The sequence below is a fragment of the Sabethes cyaneus genome, chromosome 2 (genome assembly GCF_943734655.1).
Source record: "Sabethes cyaneus chromosome 2, idSabCyanKW18_F2, whole genome shotgun sequence".
Taxonomy (NCBI): Eukaryota; Metazoa; Arthropoda; class Insecta; order Diptera; family Culicidae; genus Sabethes; species Sabethes cyaneus.
In genome coordinates this window covers 235478278-235494293 of record NC_071354.1, presented here as the reverse complement: position 1 = coordinate 235494293, position 16016 = coordinate 235478278, and the positions used below count along the sequence as shown (strand labels likewise).

General features: G+C 41.4%; 2 protein-coding genes across 3 annotated transcripts; one reads left to right on the top strand and one right to left on the bottom strand.

Moving 5' to 3' along the window:
* Nucleotides 1-11050: 11050 nt before the first annotated feature.
* Nucleotides 11051-13870, bottom strand: LOC128734802 (protein ecdysoneless). Of its 2 annotated transcripts, none has more exons than XM_053829153.1 (3): nucleotides 13740-13870; nucleotides 13392-13685; nucleotides 11051-13246 (listed from the first exon to the last, which is right to left on the bottom strand). In XM_053829153.1, the coding sequence occupies exons 2-3, from the start codon at nucleotides 13654-13656 to the stop codon at nucleotides 11490-11492; spliced, it is 2022 nt and encodes a 673-aa protein (XP_053685128.1). In that variant the 5' UTR covers nucleotides 13657-13685; nucleotides 13740-13870; the 3' UTR covers nucleotides 11051-11489. The 2 variants fall into 2 exon arrangements, with proteins under 2 accessions (XP_053685128.1, XP_053685129.1); XM_053829154.1 differs by having other exon boundaries at nucleotides 13392-13671; nucleotides 13740-13765.
* A 259-nt stretch (nucleotides 13871-14129) lies between these two features.
* On the top strand, nucleotides 14130-15268 carry LOC128737918 (uncharacterized). The gene is made up of 3 exons (XM_053832693.1): nucleotides 14130-14206; nucleotides 14259-14668; nucleotides 14721-15268. The coding sequence occupies exons 1-3, from the start codon at nucleotides 14186-14188 to the stop codon at nucleotides 15163-15165; spliced, it is 876 nt and encodes a 291-aa protein (XP_053688668.1). The 5' UTR covers nucleotides 14130-14185; the 3' UTR covers nucleotides 15166-15268.
* The last annotated feature ends 748 nt before the right edge of the window (nucleotides 15269-16016 follow it).

Here is a 16016-nt window from a genome sequence, read left to right as displayed (position 1 = left end):
TTTTTGATTTTTTAAATTTATTCTTAGCAATAATGAATTAGTGGAGCATTCACCTAGAAACCATTAAAAATCAAGTTGTTTTCGCTATCACTTCTATCACAGTAAAATTCATAGCCATTTTGCTTTTGGTTCTAACTACTACACCATCGTCCTTGAAGTTTTGTATCGTTTTCGGCATATTGCATGAAATGATTTTAAGCAGCCATTGTTCATTGTTCACATTGTTGATATCGGGAAAAGGTATTTTTAGTGATTGTTGTGAAAAGAAAGTGTTAATTTAATATCAAAGAATAGTTTCAGTTTGAATAAAACAGTTACCACCAGTGTTAATCATAGAAGGTTACATTTCAGTTACATTCTAGTTGTACGTAACCTTAGCCTTCGACCTGGTTACGGTATCGGTTATACGGTAACCAATATTAAATCTGTTGTAGTCACTTATTTCTTATGTCGTCATTTCTAAGTTACACTGTAACCTAATTTCATTGCCGGTTTCGTTTCGATGTAACTTGATCGTTTTGACGTTTGAGAATAATCATCATTTGTTTACTTAATACCAATGTCTGGGCGGAGAAGATTCCAAGTACCATCAATTAAGTAAATAAACGCATTCACAAGAGCATTTCACAACCCGTGTACCAATTGTTTATCTCTACCATTAGCAATATTCTTCAGGTCTAGTTTTTCCTTAATCCGTTGTGTTTACAAGGAACAGTGAACAAACTGTTGCGAAAATGTTACTAGCCGACTTTTTTTGACTTCGTAACTGCTCGTAACGGAAAATTAACTGTTTTGCGACCAGCAAGTTGATGACAGTTCGAAAAAAAGGTTTCAATTTGGTCATTTGGTAACTACCTGGTAACTTTTTGAGATTTTTGTCACTAGAAAACTAAAAAGTAACTATTTTTAATTTTATGTAACCTAACTCGTTACAAGTATCCTAAATGTAACTGCTGTGCAACCTTTTTGTATTTTTTTATTTTTATGATTGGTTACAAGTGCTACTTGGGTTGTGTTCGGCCGTCAGGGGAAACCCACGTGACCTTATGTACTGGTCTATGGGGAAAGAGCGATCCACCAATGACCATGTTGTTATTACCAATTCTGTAAACAGCTCTCCGTTTTCGCGCATCTCTCCCAGGCCATGGCGTCCCATGACGCGTTCAAGGCCCGCGTAGTTTGAGCCAATCTTCGGGTTGGAGTCGCCCAAGTGGATTTGGATGTCCCCCTTCAGGATTTTCTCAACCACGCTGTTCAGCTGGCTGTAAAAGCTCTCTTTCGGTCGGCAGCAGCTGTTGGCGCATAGCACTGGATAGCTGTAAGGTTTCGAACTCGTGTTCTGAGTCTGGCAACGATTATTCGCTCGTTTATCGGTTCCCACTTCATCAGGGCCGCATGTGCCCCTGAGCTCAGTAAGAATCCAACTCCTCTTTCTCGAGTAGCATTTTCACCTCGCATGCCAGAGTAGAGCAAGACTTGCCCGGATGATGTCCTGTGTTCGCCAGTGCCCAGCCAGCGGACCTCGCTCAGCCCCAGGATTTCAAGCTTCAGGCGAGCTTCCCTTTCAAGTGTTCCGATTCGTGTCCGTGTTTTCATGCTAAAGGTCGTTGCCAATAATCCAGAGAGATTTCTTTTTTCATTTTCATTAACTTTTTGTGTTTTTCACTGGTACACGTTTTATTCATTCAAATATACTTTAATTCACAACGCGACAACTTAATTCGATTTAAACGCGAGTACAACTTTACGAATGAACGGTAACGGAACTTTTTCACGAATGAATGCTCTTTACGCTCGACACTTCTATTTGTACTAATCGGAATGCACTGTTGCCTAATTTTATTCGCTATGTGCGCGAAACGGTGCTGCCACCTTCCCAAGTTTGTTCTATTTGTGAAGTCTGTGCACAGGTTTGTTAAAGAGTGAAAAGGATAGACAAAACTTTGCACCAAATCTCCACAAACTTTCCATATGGCAGTTCCATGAGAGTACAAGAGATCGATTTGTGCTTACATAGCGAATTCCTAGAATCTTCTACAAGCTTCCTTTTCGCGATCTTTCTTTCCTGCTGCTGCTGCTGAAGCGTTTGCTTTTATACACGTTGCTTTGAAACGCATTACTTTTGAACGCTTTCGTAGCTTATCTAGATCACTACTGAGGGGCATACAAATGTAATCAAGTAGGCGCGGGTTAACAACTGTCAGAAATTTTCACTTTAAAAATTATTCCGTTCGGATGAAGTCGAACAAGGGTAAAAAGACTTGTAGACAAGATAAGAGACCCAGGACTAACTGCCTAGTCGAAGAAGAAAATGCTTCCATCAATGGTGATATTCGCCTATTGATAAAATATTTCTCGACATCTTAATGGTATCAGAATGAATGACAAGACGCCGCTGAAGGGCATAGCTGACCAGTCCAGTCCAGTACTCCAAAGTTCATCAGTCAGCTGTCGGAGTTCAACTGGCGCACACGACAGGGCCCCTCTTGACTCTGGTCCAGTTGTGACCCTCAGAACGAATCAACACAGCCGTACTGACGATACACGATATCTCATTTCGGCCCAGATTTGTGGGAAATTATTATGCCGGCTTCAAGGAGGGTCGGTCTATCAACGAACCAAATCATCACCCTGCAGCAGATCGTCCAGAAGTACCGCGCATTTCGAGTTACCACGCATCACCTGTTCATTGATTTCAAAGCCGCATATGATAGTATAAACCGATAAGGGCTATGGAAAATTTTGGACGAAAACGGCTTTCCGGATAAGCTTACTAGACTTATCAAGGCTACGATGGATGGAAACCAGTCCCTGTGTGAGAATCTCTGGTGGATTTTCAGACCCATTCGAATGCCAGAGGTAGATGGTCTTTCCTACCTGCTATTCAACTTTGCGCTTGAAGGTGTAAGACGAGCGACGATTTTCAATTATTTATCTTCAAATTAATTATTTATCGTTAATTTATCTGCTTTACCGACGGGGTGGATGCTGTCGGCAGAACATTTGAGGCGGTGTAATATCAGTACACCAGACTAATACACGAAGCAGAGAAGATTGGGTTGAAAATAAATACGTCTAAAATGAAGTATATGCTGGCGGGCAGAACCGAGCATGACAGGGCCCGCTTAGGCAGTACCATGGTAATTAACGGGGATGAGTTTGAGGTAGTCAACGAGTTCGCATGTCTTGGCTCACGGGCAACAGAGGACAACAACACCAGCCGTTAGATCAAAAGGCGTATTATCGGCGGTAGTCGGGCCTATTACGGACTCCACAAACACAACGGACTGCACATTGTATAGAACGCTAATTAGACCGGTTGTCCTATACGGGAACGAAGCGTGGACAGTACTCGAAGAGGGCTTACAGCACTTGGAGTTTTTGAACGGCATCATTTTTGGCAGCGTGCAAGAGAACGGTGTATGGAGGCGAAGAATGAACCCAGTATTCAAAAAGTAGTTAAAGCTAGATGGATGCGTTGGGCAGGACATGTTGCTAGAATGCCGGCAACTATCCTGCAAAAATTGTTTTCGCATCGAATCCGGTAGGAACAAGCTGATGACGTTAGGCCAACTAAATAAGTAAGGCTTGTTCGCGACAAAGTTGGACACCCCCAAACACATACAGCTTAGGAAATACATTAACAATGAGTGAAATATTTTGCAGAGTGGTAGACGTATGTCTGTTCTTTCTGAAAATATAACACTTGTTTATATTACAAGCACTGTTCACAGTGTTTTAAAATCGTTCGATACTCGCTTGACAACAGCTAGGAAGAAGGGATGCTAAGGTAAAACAAATATTAAGGAGGAAACCAGATCTTTCTGTACGTACCGTTGCTCGTAAAATAAAAATGTCGCCAGCATTCGTGCACACTTCTAAGCAACGACAAGGCATGAAGTCTTTCAAGGTGAGGAATGTGCCAAACCGTAATGATAAGCAAAATACGACGGCCAAAACACGCGCTCGTAAGCTTTATCGCGAATATTTAACGAAGTTTCCATGCCTTGAAACGAAATGGCGTTGCAGAGCATTTTAGGACAAAGAAGAAAGCCAAGTTCCCCCAAAAATATTTAGTATGGCAGGCCATATGTAGCTGTGGTCGAGCAAGCAAAAGTTACCTCACTACGGGAATGGCTAACAAGGAAATATACCGTGAAGAATGCCTGCAGAAACGATTGTTACCGTTCCTACACAGCCATGATGTACCCTCGCTGTGTTGGCCTGATTTGGCATCCTGTCACTACGCCAAAGATGTTTTGGAATGGCATGATGCTAATGGAGTCCATATTGTACCGAAGGAGGCGAATCCACCTAACTGTCCAGAGTTACGCCCCATCGAGCGGTATTCGGCCTTGGTGAAGAGAGAGCTGTCCCAGCACAAACAACAAGAAACAACTATAGATAAATTTCGAAAAACTTGGACAAACGCAGCTAAATTGGTTGCCAACAAGTCTGCACTGACCCTCATGGCAAGGGTAAACTTCAAAGCTCGCCAATTTTTCATACAGACCAAATAAGTAATGTTAATTTGTTCGATAATTATTAACGATACACACATAAATGATCATGGTGTATCTAGACATGGTGAAACGGTATGCTAAAAAGCAAAAGCAGTCATTTAAAAAAAGCTTCAAAAACCTGTGACGTAGGCATCTCGTTTGTAAAAGCTTACAGTCTAAAACACGTGCATCGAAGATAGCTTTGCAATTTGGACGAAGTAAATCAGTTATCACCTTTGATAGAAGTAAACAATACATTTTCGAACAGGCTAGTATTAAAAAGTGAAACGCATGGAATATATATTTATATTATATTATAATTATCAATTTATTATTAACCGGTTCTCTTCGAATGATTAACGGACATCACTAGCTGAGCTCCTCTGTTCCTGGTTACAGTGGGGTTGGTGAAGAAAACTGTTTTCGTTGGCCGGCCGTAATCTACCGACTTTCGCCAGATGTACCATAGATGCCAGATGGAAATCTCTTCAAGCAGGGCCGTAACTCTTGATTCAAATCCTCCGCTACTCTCCGTGACTGGTGTAAAAAAATTTATGTAACTGGCAGCTTTCTGTCAAATTATGAATAAATTACAAATTACTCTCCGCTTCCAGTTTGTACTCCGCCAAATATCATCCGCAGCAACGTCCGCTCGAGCACGAAAAGGGCGCGTGTATCCTCCGTGGGCATCGTCACAGCTTCGAGTTCAGCTTAAAGAACTACCGGTTTGATGAGAGTTTTGTACACTGTCACCTTCGTATGGCGGGGTGTGCTTCTTGATCGTAGCGTTTTGCGAAGTGCAAACTAGTCCCAATTTCCCGCTTGGGTCTCCATACTAGTGTTGTTGTTCGCGATCACCACTTCTACGGTACGGTAACTTCCTTAAACAAAAATAGAATTAGCTCAGAAGCCTTCAAGGTTACTCTCCCACAACTTACCGACAATACTCGTTGTGCGAACATAATTCTAATGCTAATCGTTGCTGAATATCAAATAACAGGTAAAACAATTTCCAGTAGGCACACTTACAGTTTCCGATAACTTCCTTAAACAAAAACAGAGTTAGTTCAGAAGCGTTCGAAGTTACTCTCCTGCAACTTACCGACAATACCCATAGTGCGAACATAATGCTAATGCCAATGATAATGCTAATGAATCGTTGCTGAATATAAAAAACAGGTAAAACAGATTCCAATAGGTACACGTACAGTTTCCGGTAATTTCCCTAAATAAGAAACTAATTAATTTGTGGGCCTTTAAATTCATTTTCCCACTACTCACCGGTAAGATAGAATACTTATCAAATAAATATCGATTCATTTTTAATATTATAATATTATAGTTGTTTAAGGAGGCAGAGTACCTGAAAAATGAAGATTAACTGACTTTATTGCCAAAAATATCTCCTTTACTCACATGATTACTGAGAACTTAATTTTTTGTATTTCCTAGCCGTGCAACTTTTACTGAGAATTCGTTTTCGCTGAATCTTTTTGGAAGGTCCTTCATCGTTTGCTTTCTCTTCTGGTTTCAATAAGCCCTGTTTTATGAGATTTCCGTATCGCATTCGCACAATGGTGCGTATTTTGACGAATTTTTGTATAATGGTTTTATCGAAGTTAGGGTGTTGTTCCGCAATTCGACGTTCAACAGTGGCTAATACTTCTGTTTTGAATTTGAATCCGGATGTCCCTTGGCAAAGAATGAAAATTTTTTCCATTGCTTTGCCAATGGATTCAAACTCAGGAGACGGAACGGTGAGGCCACCATACGAAAGCCGTGCTAAGAACGATGGTATATTTCCCTTATTCAACATACTAATGTTTGCCGTTTTATCACCAAGTTCCGGGTGTGAACTACGGAGCTTGTAAGCTATCCACCCCAAGATATAGATAAAACCGTCTTGTTCCTGGCCTGACATTAGCGATTCTGGTAGCTGATCGTCATTGCTATCGTTCGGTACAATCACTGCATTTGGAACCAACGAGGAATCAACTAATGCAAACTCATCAACGTAGTTCTTAGTTCTTCAGGAACACTAGGAACTACGTTGGCTTTTATAAACAGTTGCGCCGTTATAAATTCATCCCGCTCTTCACATTTCTGATCCTGATCTATAGTGTTCGAGTTCCGGTGAGTAATTCCTGGATTTTTACCCAGAATAATCAGACGTAATCGGTATAAAACTTGTAGCGGAGCAGGCCTATCATCCAACCCTCCTCTGGTTCTAATCTGCGATATTAGATTCTCGAGCAAGTCTTGATTTAGCTTAGAAAACAACATTTATTTACATTTAAATTGCAAACATGCATAACTATCACATTATCATCTGTAAGATAATGATGTGCAGAACGGAAATATTTACCTTATATGTTGAAACAAACTTTATTGCATATTTCTTTTCCATGTCAGTAAACAGGCCTTTGAGCGATACAATGGACATTAAAATAGACTTTTGAAACACTGCCAGCGATTTGCATATCACTCCGCCTTTTCTGATTCCTCGAGATTCGAACATTAATTCCCACATGTTATCGAGAGTTTCCAATTGTTGTCCAGTTGCTTTATATGATTGTTTTAACTCTATTTTGTCAAAAGCCTTACGGAGAAATGAGGCATCAATGATTTTATGATTTTTAGGAGCAGTTTTTTAATTGAAATAAAATTTCTGTTTACGAAAATATATTCTTTGCTCTGTGCACAGAGCGGCAAGATAAATGCAGTAAATGCATATCAAAAAACAGAACTTTCATTTTGCGCCAAAAAACTGTTTTTGAAGTTTGAAAACTTAATGAAAACGCATCTCACCTTAAATGAATTGAAAACGTCGAGCCTCTATCATGTCTTCCGTGTCCTGGAATCGCTCTCTCAAAGCAGCTGCTGTAGTATGCGAAAGTAGTTTTGCTGCCTTCGATACGTTCTGCTTCTCAGCTGGAGACAGCTCCAGATGCCCATTATTGAGAGCAAAGATTGGCGTTAGTTCGCAGTTTGCTCGTTCATCAATAAGGGTACGTAAAAGCCTAGTATTTAACGTACGATTTTTCCAAACAATTCCTTCGCCCACAAACCAATTTCTAACTAACTTGAGATTATGTGGAGCGTCTCCGAAAACGTAGATTTTTTCTTGAGTTACTGGGTGGTCGAAGTGCGTATGTTCAATCGTAATTCCCATTCTATTGCGCAGGGAAATATTGTCCGGCCCGTTATCCGATGTAATACCAACAACATTGTAGCGAATGTTATGTAGTTCTTTTATAATATTGTTCAAAATATCTTCCGTTATCGGTTGGTCAAAGGCTACAAAAATCACTTGCTTCCATTTACTGAATAAGCCACGCACCATTACGATCTGAGCATGAGTGTAAGGGCCAACGATTTCGTCTGCCTGTTGATCGTATTCCATAATTTTTCGTAAGCTCATCTCATCGAATGTAATAATGCAAGCTAACTCCTGAGGTTGTAGTCCTTGACCAACTATATCCATAGCTCGTAATACATCTCGCAATAAACCGTTCTTCAAATCTATCCGTCTTGCATAGTCCTGAAGCGTAGAAATACCCGGTAAAGGATACTTTAATTCGTTTCTCAAGTGCACATAACAACGTTTACTTAAAACGCGAATAGCAAATGCTTTCGATATTTCCTCAGAAGTCCAGTGAACACGTTGCTTCCTTCCAAGGATAACATCCACTTGATTCTCCGATAGTACTTCTCTTAAGGACAGTTTCATTTGTTTAACAAATTGTGTATGATCCATATGTTGCAGTTCACAAATTCGTATCTGCTTCTCCATATTATAGAGTTGTTTTCTAAAGGCTTTTCCTTCAGAAACATGTTGGCTAGCCAGATTGGAGTTCGCAAGTTTCAAATCTGTGATGAATTGTTGTTGTTGCTGAATTTGAAGTTTTGCCAAACTAAGCTCATTTGTCAACTTCTCTTCAGTGCTTCGTTTTTTATCCAACTGCAATTTCAAACTTTGGTTTACTTCTTTAAGTTCGATTATTTGCTGTGCCTGATTCCTGATAGTGCGATATGCTAATTCGAGCTCAGATTCCGCGGAATTTGACTGCAATGCTCGTATTACCAGCGGACTATTTTCGGGCTTATTAGCTTCATTGATTGCTGCGCAATCCACGTCTTCAAAACATTTTAGGCTTGATTCTATAAATGTTGGAAAAGATAATATGACAACAGCGGTATATGCATTTGAATAAATAATATTTTTATTGTTTCTACATATTAATCGACATATACATTATAAGTATACGGCCGGTGAAAAAACGAAAACTTATCATCATATAAGTCGCGTCATTTGCATCATATGTCCATGCATTTCACAAGCGCTTGTTAATAATACATAATATATAAATTATTGTTAATTTTACTTGTATCAATACAAACATTTATTACCAATTATCTCTACTTTACTGTCTACCTCTAACATATTTTAACGTAATCTATTGGAAATTAGTAGGACAGCTTAAAAGTTCGATCCTCCCAGCGGACGAAGCCACTACACAGTTCAGTTCTAGTGCATATTACAGTAGCCAAACTACGAAAGCCGCATAGATCGCGAAAAAATTGTTAAATGTCAAAGAGCAGTGGCTCTTCTTTTCACTGCTTGTCTGACATACTTGAATTAAAAATGAACTTGTATTACATTTGCAATACCAATTCGAATAATGGTTGGGCTTAATAGGCTTATCCAGCATATGCAAGCGAACATGCATATGCAGATGAACGGACAGCGGTCTAACAGGTAGGAACGAGTAATTATAAAACATAGAGTCCTATAAAAGTGCTAACTCGTAAAGGCTGCGGACGTATGCACTTTTTGTATGTAAAACGTTTACAAACCGTGGGACGTATCCTCAGCCATCTCAATGTCTCCTAAAAGTGTTTCTTGTACTTGATCTACTGTTGTATCTTGAATACTGATATTACCCGGTATTGCTGGAAAGGGTGTTAATTAAAGTTTACTCCTCTTAAAATAGTTTTTATACTACCATTTGCATTCAATGTTCGGCGCATTTTAGCACCAATTAGTTCGTGTCGCAGTTTATAGCTAATATCATAACTGTTCTCGTTGAAATGACACGAACAAATTCCCTGATTCTTCTGCGGGATCCAACGATCTTCACGACCGCAAAATCTTATCCAGTACCTCAGCCGTTCTGTGTTTCGTGGAAAATGATGATACGTGACGTCTGGGTTACGGGACAGTTTGTTGCCGCATCCCACTACCGCGCAGAAACAAGGCATCTAAAAAGTATGCATTAGACTCGCTTGGGAATATTAGTACAATATTACGTACTTACCTTGGTTTTAATTTTTCCAAAACGAAAAAAAATGCTTCAACATGCGGCAAGCGATACCTGTTTACAGTTGTCAATATAGCTGCAAAGCTGCTCGTTGCTTTGGTTATTGTTTATTCTCAAAGCAACGAAAAAAAGCTGCAAACTTCCTACGTCACAGAGCAACGTTTCGTCTCCTGCCCTGCACAACAAAAGCATATGCTCCACTTCGCCTACTATTTCACATTAGCGTTTCACCATATCTAGATACACCATGATAAATGATATGAAATTGTTTCATGGATTAAACTTCTAGCAAATTTGTTTTATTGCAAAATTGAGGTGTCCAGATTTTGTCGCGAACAAGCCTTAAGTGTTCAGTAAGTTGATAGAGGTAGAATACAATGAGCGGAACATGTTTGAGAATGCCGTATAACCCCTCAAACGATAGTTAGATTAAGGCCGTCGACGAGAACAAAGAATATTTAGCTCATAAATCGTTGCTCCAGCCAATGACATTCACGCATATTGAAAGAGTTAGAATAACTTACTTACTTTAGTGACGAAGGTCCGTTTTCGATCCTGCGCCAAACGAATTACGGTCCTCCAGTACTGTCGGTCCTGGGCTGTAGTTCCCCAATCCCCTCGAACACCAGCGAAACGTGCATCGTTCTCGATAGCGCAGATCCAATCGGATGTGAGATCTGTCCCGAAGTCTACCGCCTTTCCGTGGTTCTCTGCTGAAGAGTTTTGGCTACTCTTTCATCGGACATTCTGGCCACATGCTCAGCTCACTTCAAACTGCCACATTGTACTACGTTCACTATATCAGCATATTTGTATATATGACACAGCTCGTGGTTCATGCGTCGGCGCTAAACTCCATTTTCCAAGAAGCATGTGAGATTTCGTGATGGTAGTCCCGTTCCTTTCCACGATCGCCCTTCGTATTTCACCTTCCAAGGCAATATTGAATAACAGTTTCCATTTGGAATTAAATAAAAAGAAAAGTTTTCTTTTGATTTAATTCCAGGTTTCGTACTCTACTAAGACGCTTTAAAAACTTCAGTTCTCATTTGACTAAATCGTACGCCGCCTTGAAGTCCACAAATAGAAATTGAAAGACTTAGAATTAGAGGTACATGTTATTCGAGGTAGTGTAAAGGCCAGTTTTCATTCTAAACCCTCTACCTATAAGTAATGTATAGTTTAAAACACCGAGAAAATGTCTTTTCATGGATTTTATTTGCCAGAGTAGAGTAATCTTCCAAGCTGCTCTTTTATTTGCCTAAACGCGTAAAATGCATCGGGATCTGCATAGACTTAAAATCTTTATTATAATCCTCAGAATGTAACCTTATTTTTCGTACCAACACGAAGACGGTAGCTTATATGGCATCTCTTACAACTAATGTCTAAACAGTACGTGTGCGAAAATACAGAAAACATTCGTATTCCGTTTGGTGCGTCATGAGGTCTTTCAAAAAAAGCTACTAGACTAACAATACATATAAACTTCAGCAATGACGGACCACTCGGGTGGTCCCCTGATTCGAACAATATTTGTCTTATTTAATAAATTCTTAACCATAACCTAACGCCTAACTGATTGCATTAGCTGGAGAGGAGAAGCTTTAAGCCTATGCTGGGTTAAGTAAGATACCGAACAAAACATGAATGGCACGACAGTAGTTCACACATCGGTTTGCTGAGTGCTTCCACGCTGTGCGTTTGACCCGGACGAAGTTTCCCCGTTGGAAGCACGCGAAATCTGCACGCCCATGGAACCGAGCAAATTGGCCGCCGGTCCGGGGCCACCAATCTGCGCCTGGTAGCTTTCCATCATATTCCTGAGCGTGTTGACATCGATGTTGACCGGTTTGAAGCTTTCAATGTCATCGAAATCATCCGAGTCGGTCCGAGTTTCCGGCCCAGCACCGCCAAGCTCGGTTTCGAAACTTTTTCCTATGGTTGTTTGAGCCAGTTCTCGATCCATCTGGTCCATGTACGTTTGAATTGCATTCTTGGCGGCTCTGCCGCTTCTTGTCGGGGACATTTCCTCGATGTTTTGATCATAGTCTTCCTCGCCGTAATCGCTCATGTCCGAATTGTCGGACGAGTCCCACCGGTCTTCCGGTATGACCAGGTCTAGCAAATTCTTGACATGGGCACCGAACGCATCCGGGTCAAAGTCGATCGGTTGATGAAGAGGTGGAGGTATTGGTTGAACATCAGTCTTTGACTTGCTTTTGGTACGTTTCGGTCTGACCGGCGACAGCGGATCAACCTGCGCATCTGTTTGATCTACGCCATCAAATTCGCTTTTTTTGTCTAGAAAATCGCTCACCATACTGGAAAACTCCTGAGCATCCACGTTGCCGTTGAGTGAAAATAGCTTTCGGGAGCCATACCTTTTGGTCAATATTTCGTCCAACTCTTCCGGAGAAACGTTAATCCAGCTGTCATCGTCTGGAGTTGGTAGATCGAGTCCTTGTTTCCGCAGTTCCTCCGCATCGTAGTCGTTGCGTTTGAGAATGGAGACAATTTCCTCTCCTATTTTCGGAGTAAACTTCATCGAGTCACTGTGGTCCCGATAATAACTTTGTGCTACGTTTAATAAACGGACATACTCCTGAGATCCTTCGATATTTTCCTGAAAATAACCTTTCGACTTGAGAGATTCGAAATAATTTTTCCACCCTTTGTCCGTTTCCAGTGATGAGGCAGACCGTGCTTGTGATGCTAATATTTCGAAGCCACAAGCCAATTTCAAACCCAACAGATATGCCTTATAGTTGGCATCGCTTGCCAAAGGTAGACTCCAACCAGTTCTTCTGTCAGGAAGGTAGTTGCTGTGCAACAACATCGCGTACAAACATCTAGTGAACACTACACTCGTATAAACACAGCTCTCTGGAGGAAAATACCGCATCGCCCGGCACACTTTCAAGTCGATGGGATCACGATTGCAGAACGCCAACACCGCGGCAGAAATCAATCGGGGATTCTCTTCCAAAACGGCCGCCACTCCAACAGGAACATAAAGAGTGGCTCGGTGAAGATTGTCCCCAATTTTTTCCGGAAAATCCCGAATCCGCTCATCAATACAGGTTTGTATGCTCTTCGAAACCACCCACTTGGAACGAGATTCCGAGCTCAGCTCCCGAAAGACACGCTCCATTGGGAACGCTTCGTTCTGATCCTCCGTGCCAACCAAGTGTAATTCGCCATCGCAAATAAAAACTCGACCTTCGCATCGGTCCGGATTTGCCCAACGGGGCAAATGTTCAGCCGCCTCAATCAGTAAAAATTCTCCATCTGAATCCACTACTCGCACCACCAGTTCCGGAATTTGGCGAGTTAAATGAAACAGTAACGACACAATAAACCATTCATCCTGTACATTATCCCCATAATGCGTTATTCCGTGCAGATGAGGTGGCAGCTGAACTAAAAATAGACGCAGTTTAAAATCAATCTTCTATGCAAAAAAGCTAGACTGCAGCCAAAATAGAGGTGACGACTAGACGACTATTTATGGCAGTGCACTGACTAGCTGACAAAATTTATTACTTATGATGAATAAAATATTTACCATTCTCGTTCTCGAAGCCATTCGCCTCGATCAACATGCGCTGCTGGAGATCACCCTTCCGCATAGCAACCTTGAACTCGTCCCGATGCCAGATGTAGCGCTGACAGAAGTCCTTTGCCAGTTTATTGACCTTTCCCTGGAGACACTCCAGCAGGGGTTCACTGTTCTCCAGCGAAACATCCTTTTGGTCCAGACCGGTCGGAAACAGAAAGTACTCCAAGAAATCGTCCTCTCGAACGGACTTTAGCACACCGGAAGCGGACATTCTTAACCGATCAAACTGGACGAACAAAGCTATATACGTATTAATTGGCACCGTGATGATTCACCTTTACCTGCTTTACTTACTTCTCAATTCAACTCAATCTAGCCTTCTAGCACTGCTCTGCGACTGCTGCTCTGCCGCAGACGAATTCAATCGTTTATGCAAAGGGAGGAGACCGGACAAAAGAACTATGCTTTTTGTTTTTTTATGCTTATCTCCTTCGCACCCGCACGACAGCCAGTCTCAAACACAAACGACACAAACAGATCAAACAGGGTTTTAACAAAGTATCGACCACAGGGTTGTGCGTGGGTCAATTTCAAGTGTACCTGCATAAGTAAAACCTTTTTAGCGTGCACTTCGCATTTTGTTTACGAATGAAAGCATATAAAGCAAAATTAAATATAATTTGCATACCTGATTTTATTCGATTCAACGATTTAAAACCAAACTAATTTTAGTTGATGATTTTTCTGCAAAATATTTACGATAAACTGCATTGTAGACTGCTGAGAAATAAAAGTCAGTAATGGCTACAGGACAATCGATGGTAAGCATAATAACATTGCAAAAAATCAAATGTTAATCCTTTTTTTTGGCAGGATCACTTCTGGAATTGCCTCTCAAAAGACGTGGGCCGGATTCCGGACACCATACGGCACGTTCTAGAGGTGACCGAATATATCAACTCTGCCCTGGCATACATCGGCAGTGAGGAAATTACGGCCATCGAAACCGACATACGGCAACTGCCGGAAATAATGGGAAAACCGGCGCGGGATCCCTCGATGCAAAAATATTTCGGCAGATTCATAAACGCTCCGGAGCGGTTCAGATTTATGGCAGGTGAACGTGCTATTTTGAAACTTATTGCCGCGTGTATACAGCGAAAAGGTATCAACTATTACCTGCGATTTGCGGAGAAACGTGAAAGAGACTGGCAGTCGCAAGGGTCCCATGAATCGAATGCAGCAGAAGTGAAAAGAAAAATTATTGATTTTTACAATGAAAGGTAACTTATTTTTTATTTTGAAAAATGGTTATTCTATTTTTTTTCTTTATAGGTGCGACGGCAGTGTTGAGCAGATCGATTTTTGCAACCGTGTTGCAGGTGTCCGGGTGGAGGTGCTGGATGCCGATGATAGCGGTCTAGTTGCTCGTATACGGTGCGTATTCTGCACGGAGCGGAACGATATTACCTGCCGGCCGGAGCGGGTCGGAGGCAATTGGAAGGTATCGAATTATTTTTCGCACGTGCGAAATGTTCACAAAGCGCTGAATGCACCGACATCACTGCCACGGTCATCGGTCAGTCGCAGCCAGTCAAGCACTTCACCGCCGATAGAATATAGTGGCGAAGGGTCGAATCTCTGCAATCCCGGCAGTTACGCGTGCGAATCCTGGGCCAATTCGAACGATGTTAGCTCAAGTCATGAAAACGCGCAGAAGAGGACAATGAATTCACTTGACGATTTTGAATTTGTCGTTAAAGAAGAACAATTTAGATAATTAAGTTACTCTAAGCCGGAATAATCGCAAAAAATTGAATATCAAATTCGAATGCAGCATCCATAGAGGTAAGACTAAGAATAATCTTAAATTAGTTTATTTAAAGCACTGAAAAAAAGATCTTCTATTTTATGGAGGTCGTTAATTGAAACTTCTTGACCGTATCAATCCTAAAATATAAAAATAAATATATTGCATTATCAAGCGAAACACTTTGAGTAGCATTCATGAACAACGCCTAATAGGTTTATGCTTTACTTCACTTTTACAGTACGGATTAGTTAGATAACCAAAAAAAAGGCTTCTGTGGCCGTCGCTGTATCGCAGACGTCATCCCCATTCAACTCCCCAATTCCCCAATTCATGGCATTCGCAAATCCGCTTTCCCTTGGTCGATTCAACATGTCCGCTGTGCACCTCTTCGGCTCGTTCCGTCGTTTTCAAGGACCAGGACACAGGACTATCGTACGGCATCCTAACGACATGTCCAGCTCAACGCAGACGATGAATCACGTGGTTTTTCTAGCAGCTGATGAAGCCAAACATTCTGCGTGTTGGGTCATTCATCTGCGCAATTCCTACCGTTCAACGGAATTAAGAAGGCGCTGGTCCTTCACGAGCATCACACATGTGACCATAGGGGGCTACCGTTCTTGTTAGTGTTTCGTAGATGATCAACTTTGATGATGGTTGGTGAACGGCTAAATGACGCATACCGCCGGTGCCTTGCGGACCTGCAGGAATAAAATAGGCCCCATAGTGGTCTTTAGCCTCTTAACCAGCAATACCTATCCCTGTCTTCTCATGACACTAACTGAAATACAAGCAGAAACTATGGTCATATACCAATA

Coding starts and splice junctions, on each gene's coding strand:
- LOC128734802 (XM_053829153.1), bottom strand. CDS start 13,656: ATGTCCGCTTCCGGTGTGCTAAAGTCCGTTCGAGAGGACGATTTCTTG. Junction 13,247..13,391: donor TGGCTTCGAGAACGAGAATG/GTAAATATTTTA, acceptor GTCTATTTTTAG/TTCAGCTGCCACCTCATCTG.
- LOC128737918 (XM_053832693.1), top strand. CDS start 14,186: ATGGCTACAGGACAATCGATG. Junction 14,207..14,258: donor TGGCTACAGGACAATCGATG/GTAAGCATAATA, acceptor TTTTTTTGGCAG/GATCACTTCTGGAATTGCCT. Junction 14,669..14,720: donor ATTGATTTTTACAATGAAAG/GTAACTTATTTT, acceptor TTTTCTTTATAG/GTGCGACGGCAGTGTTGAGC.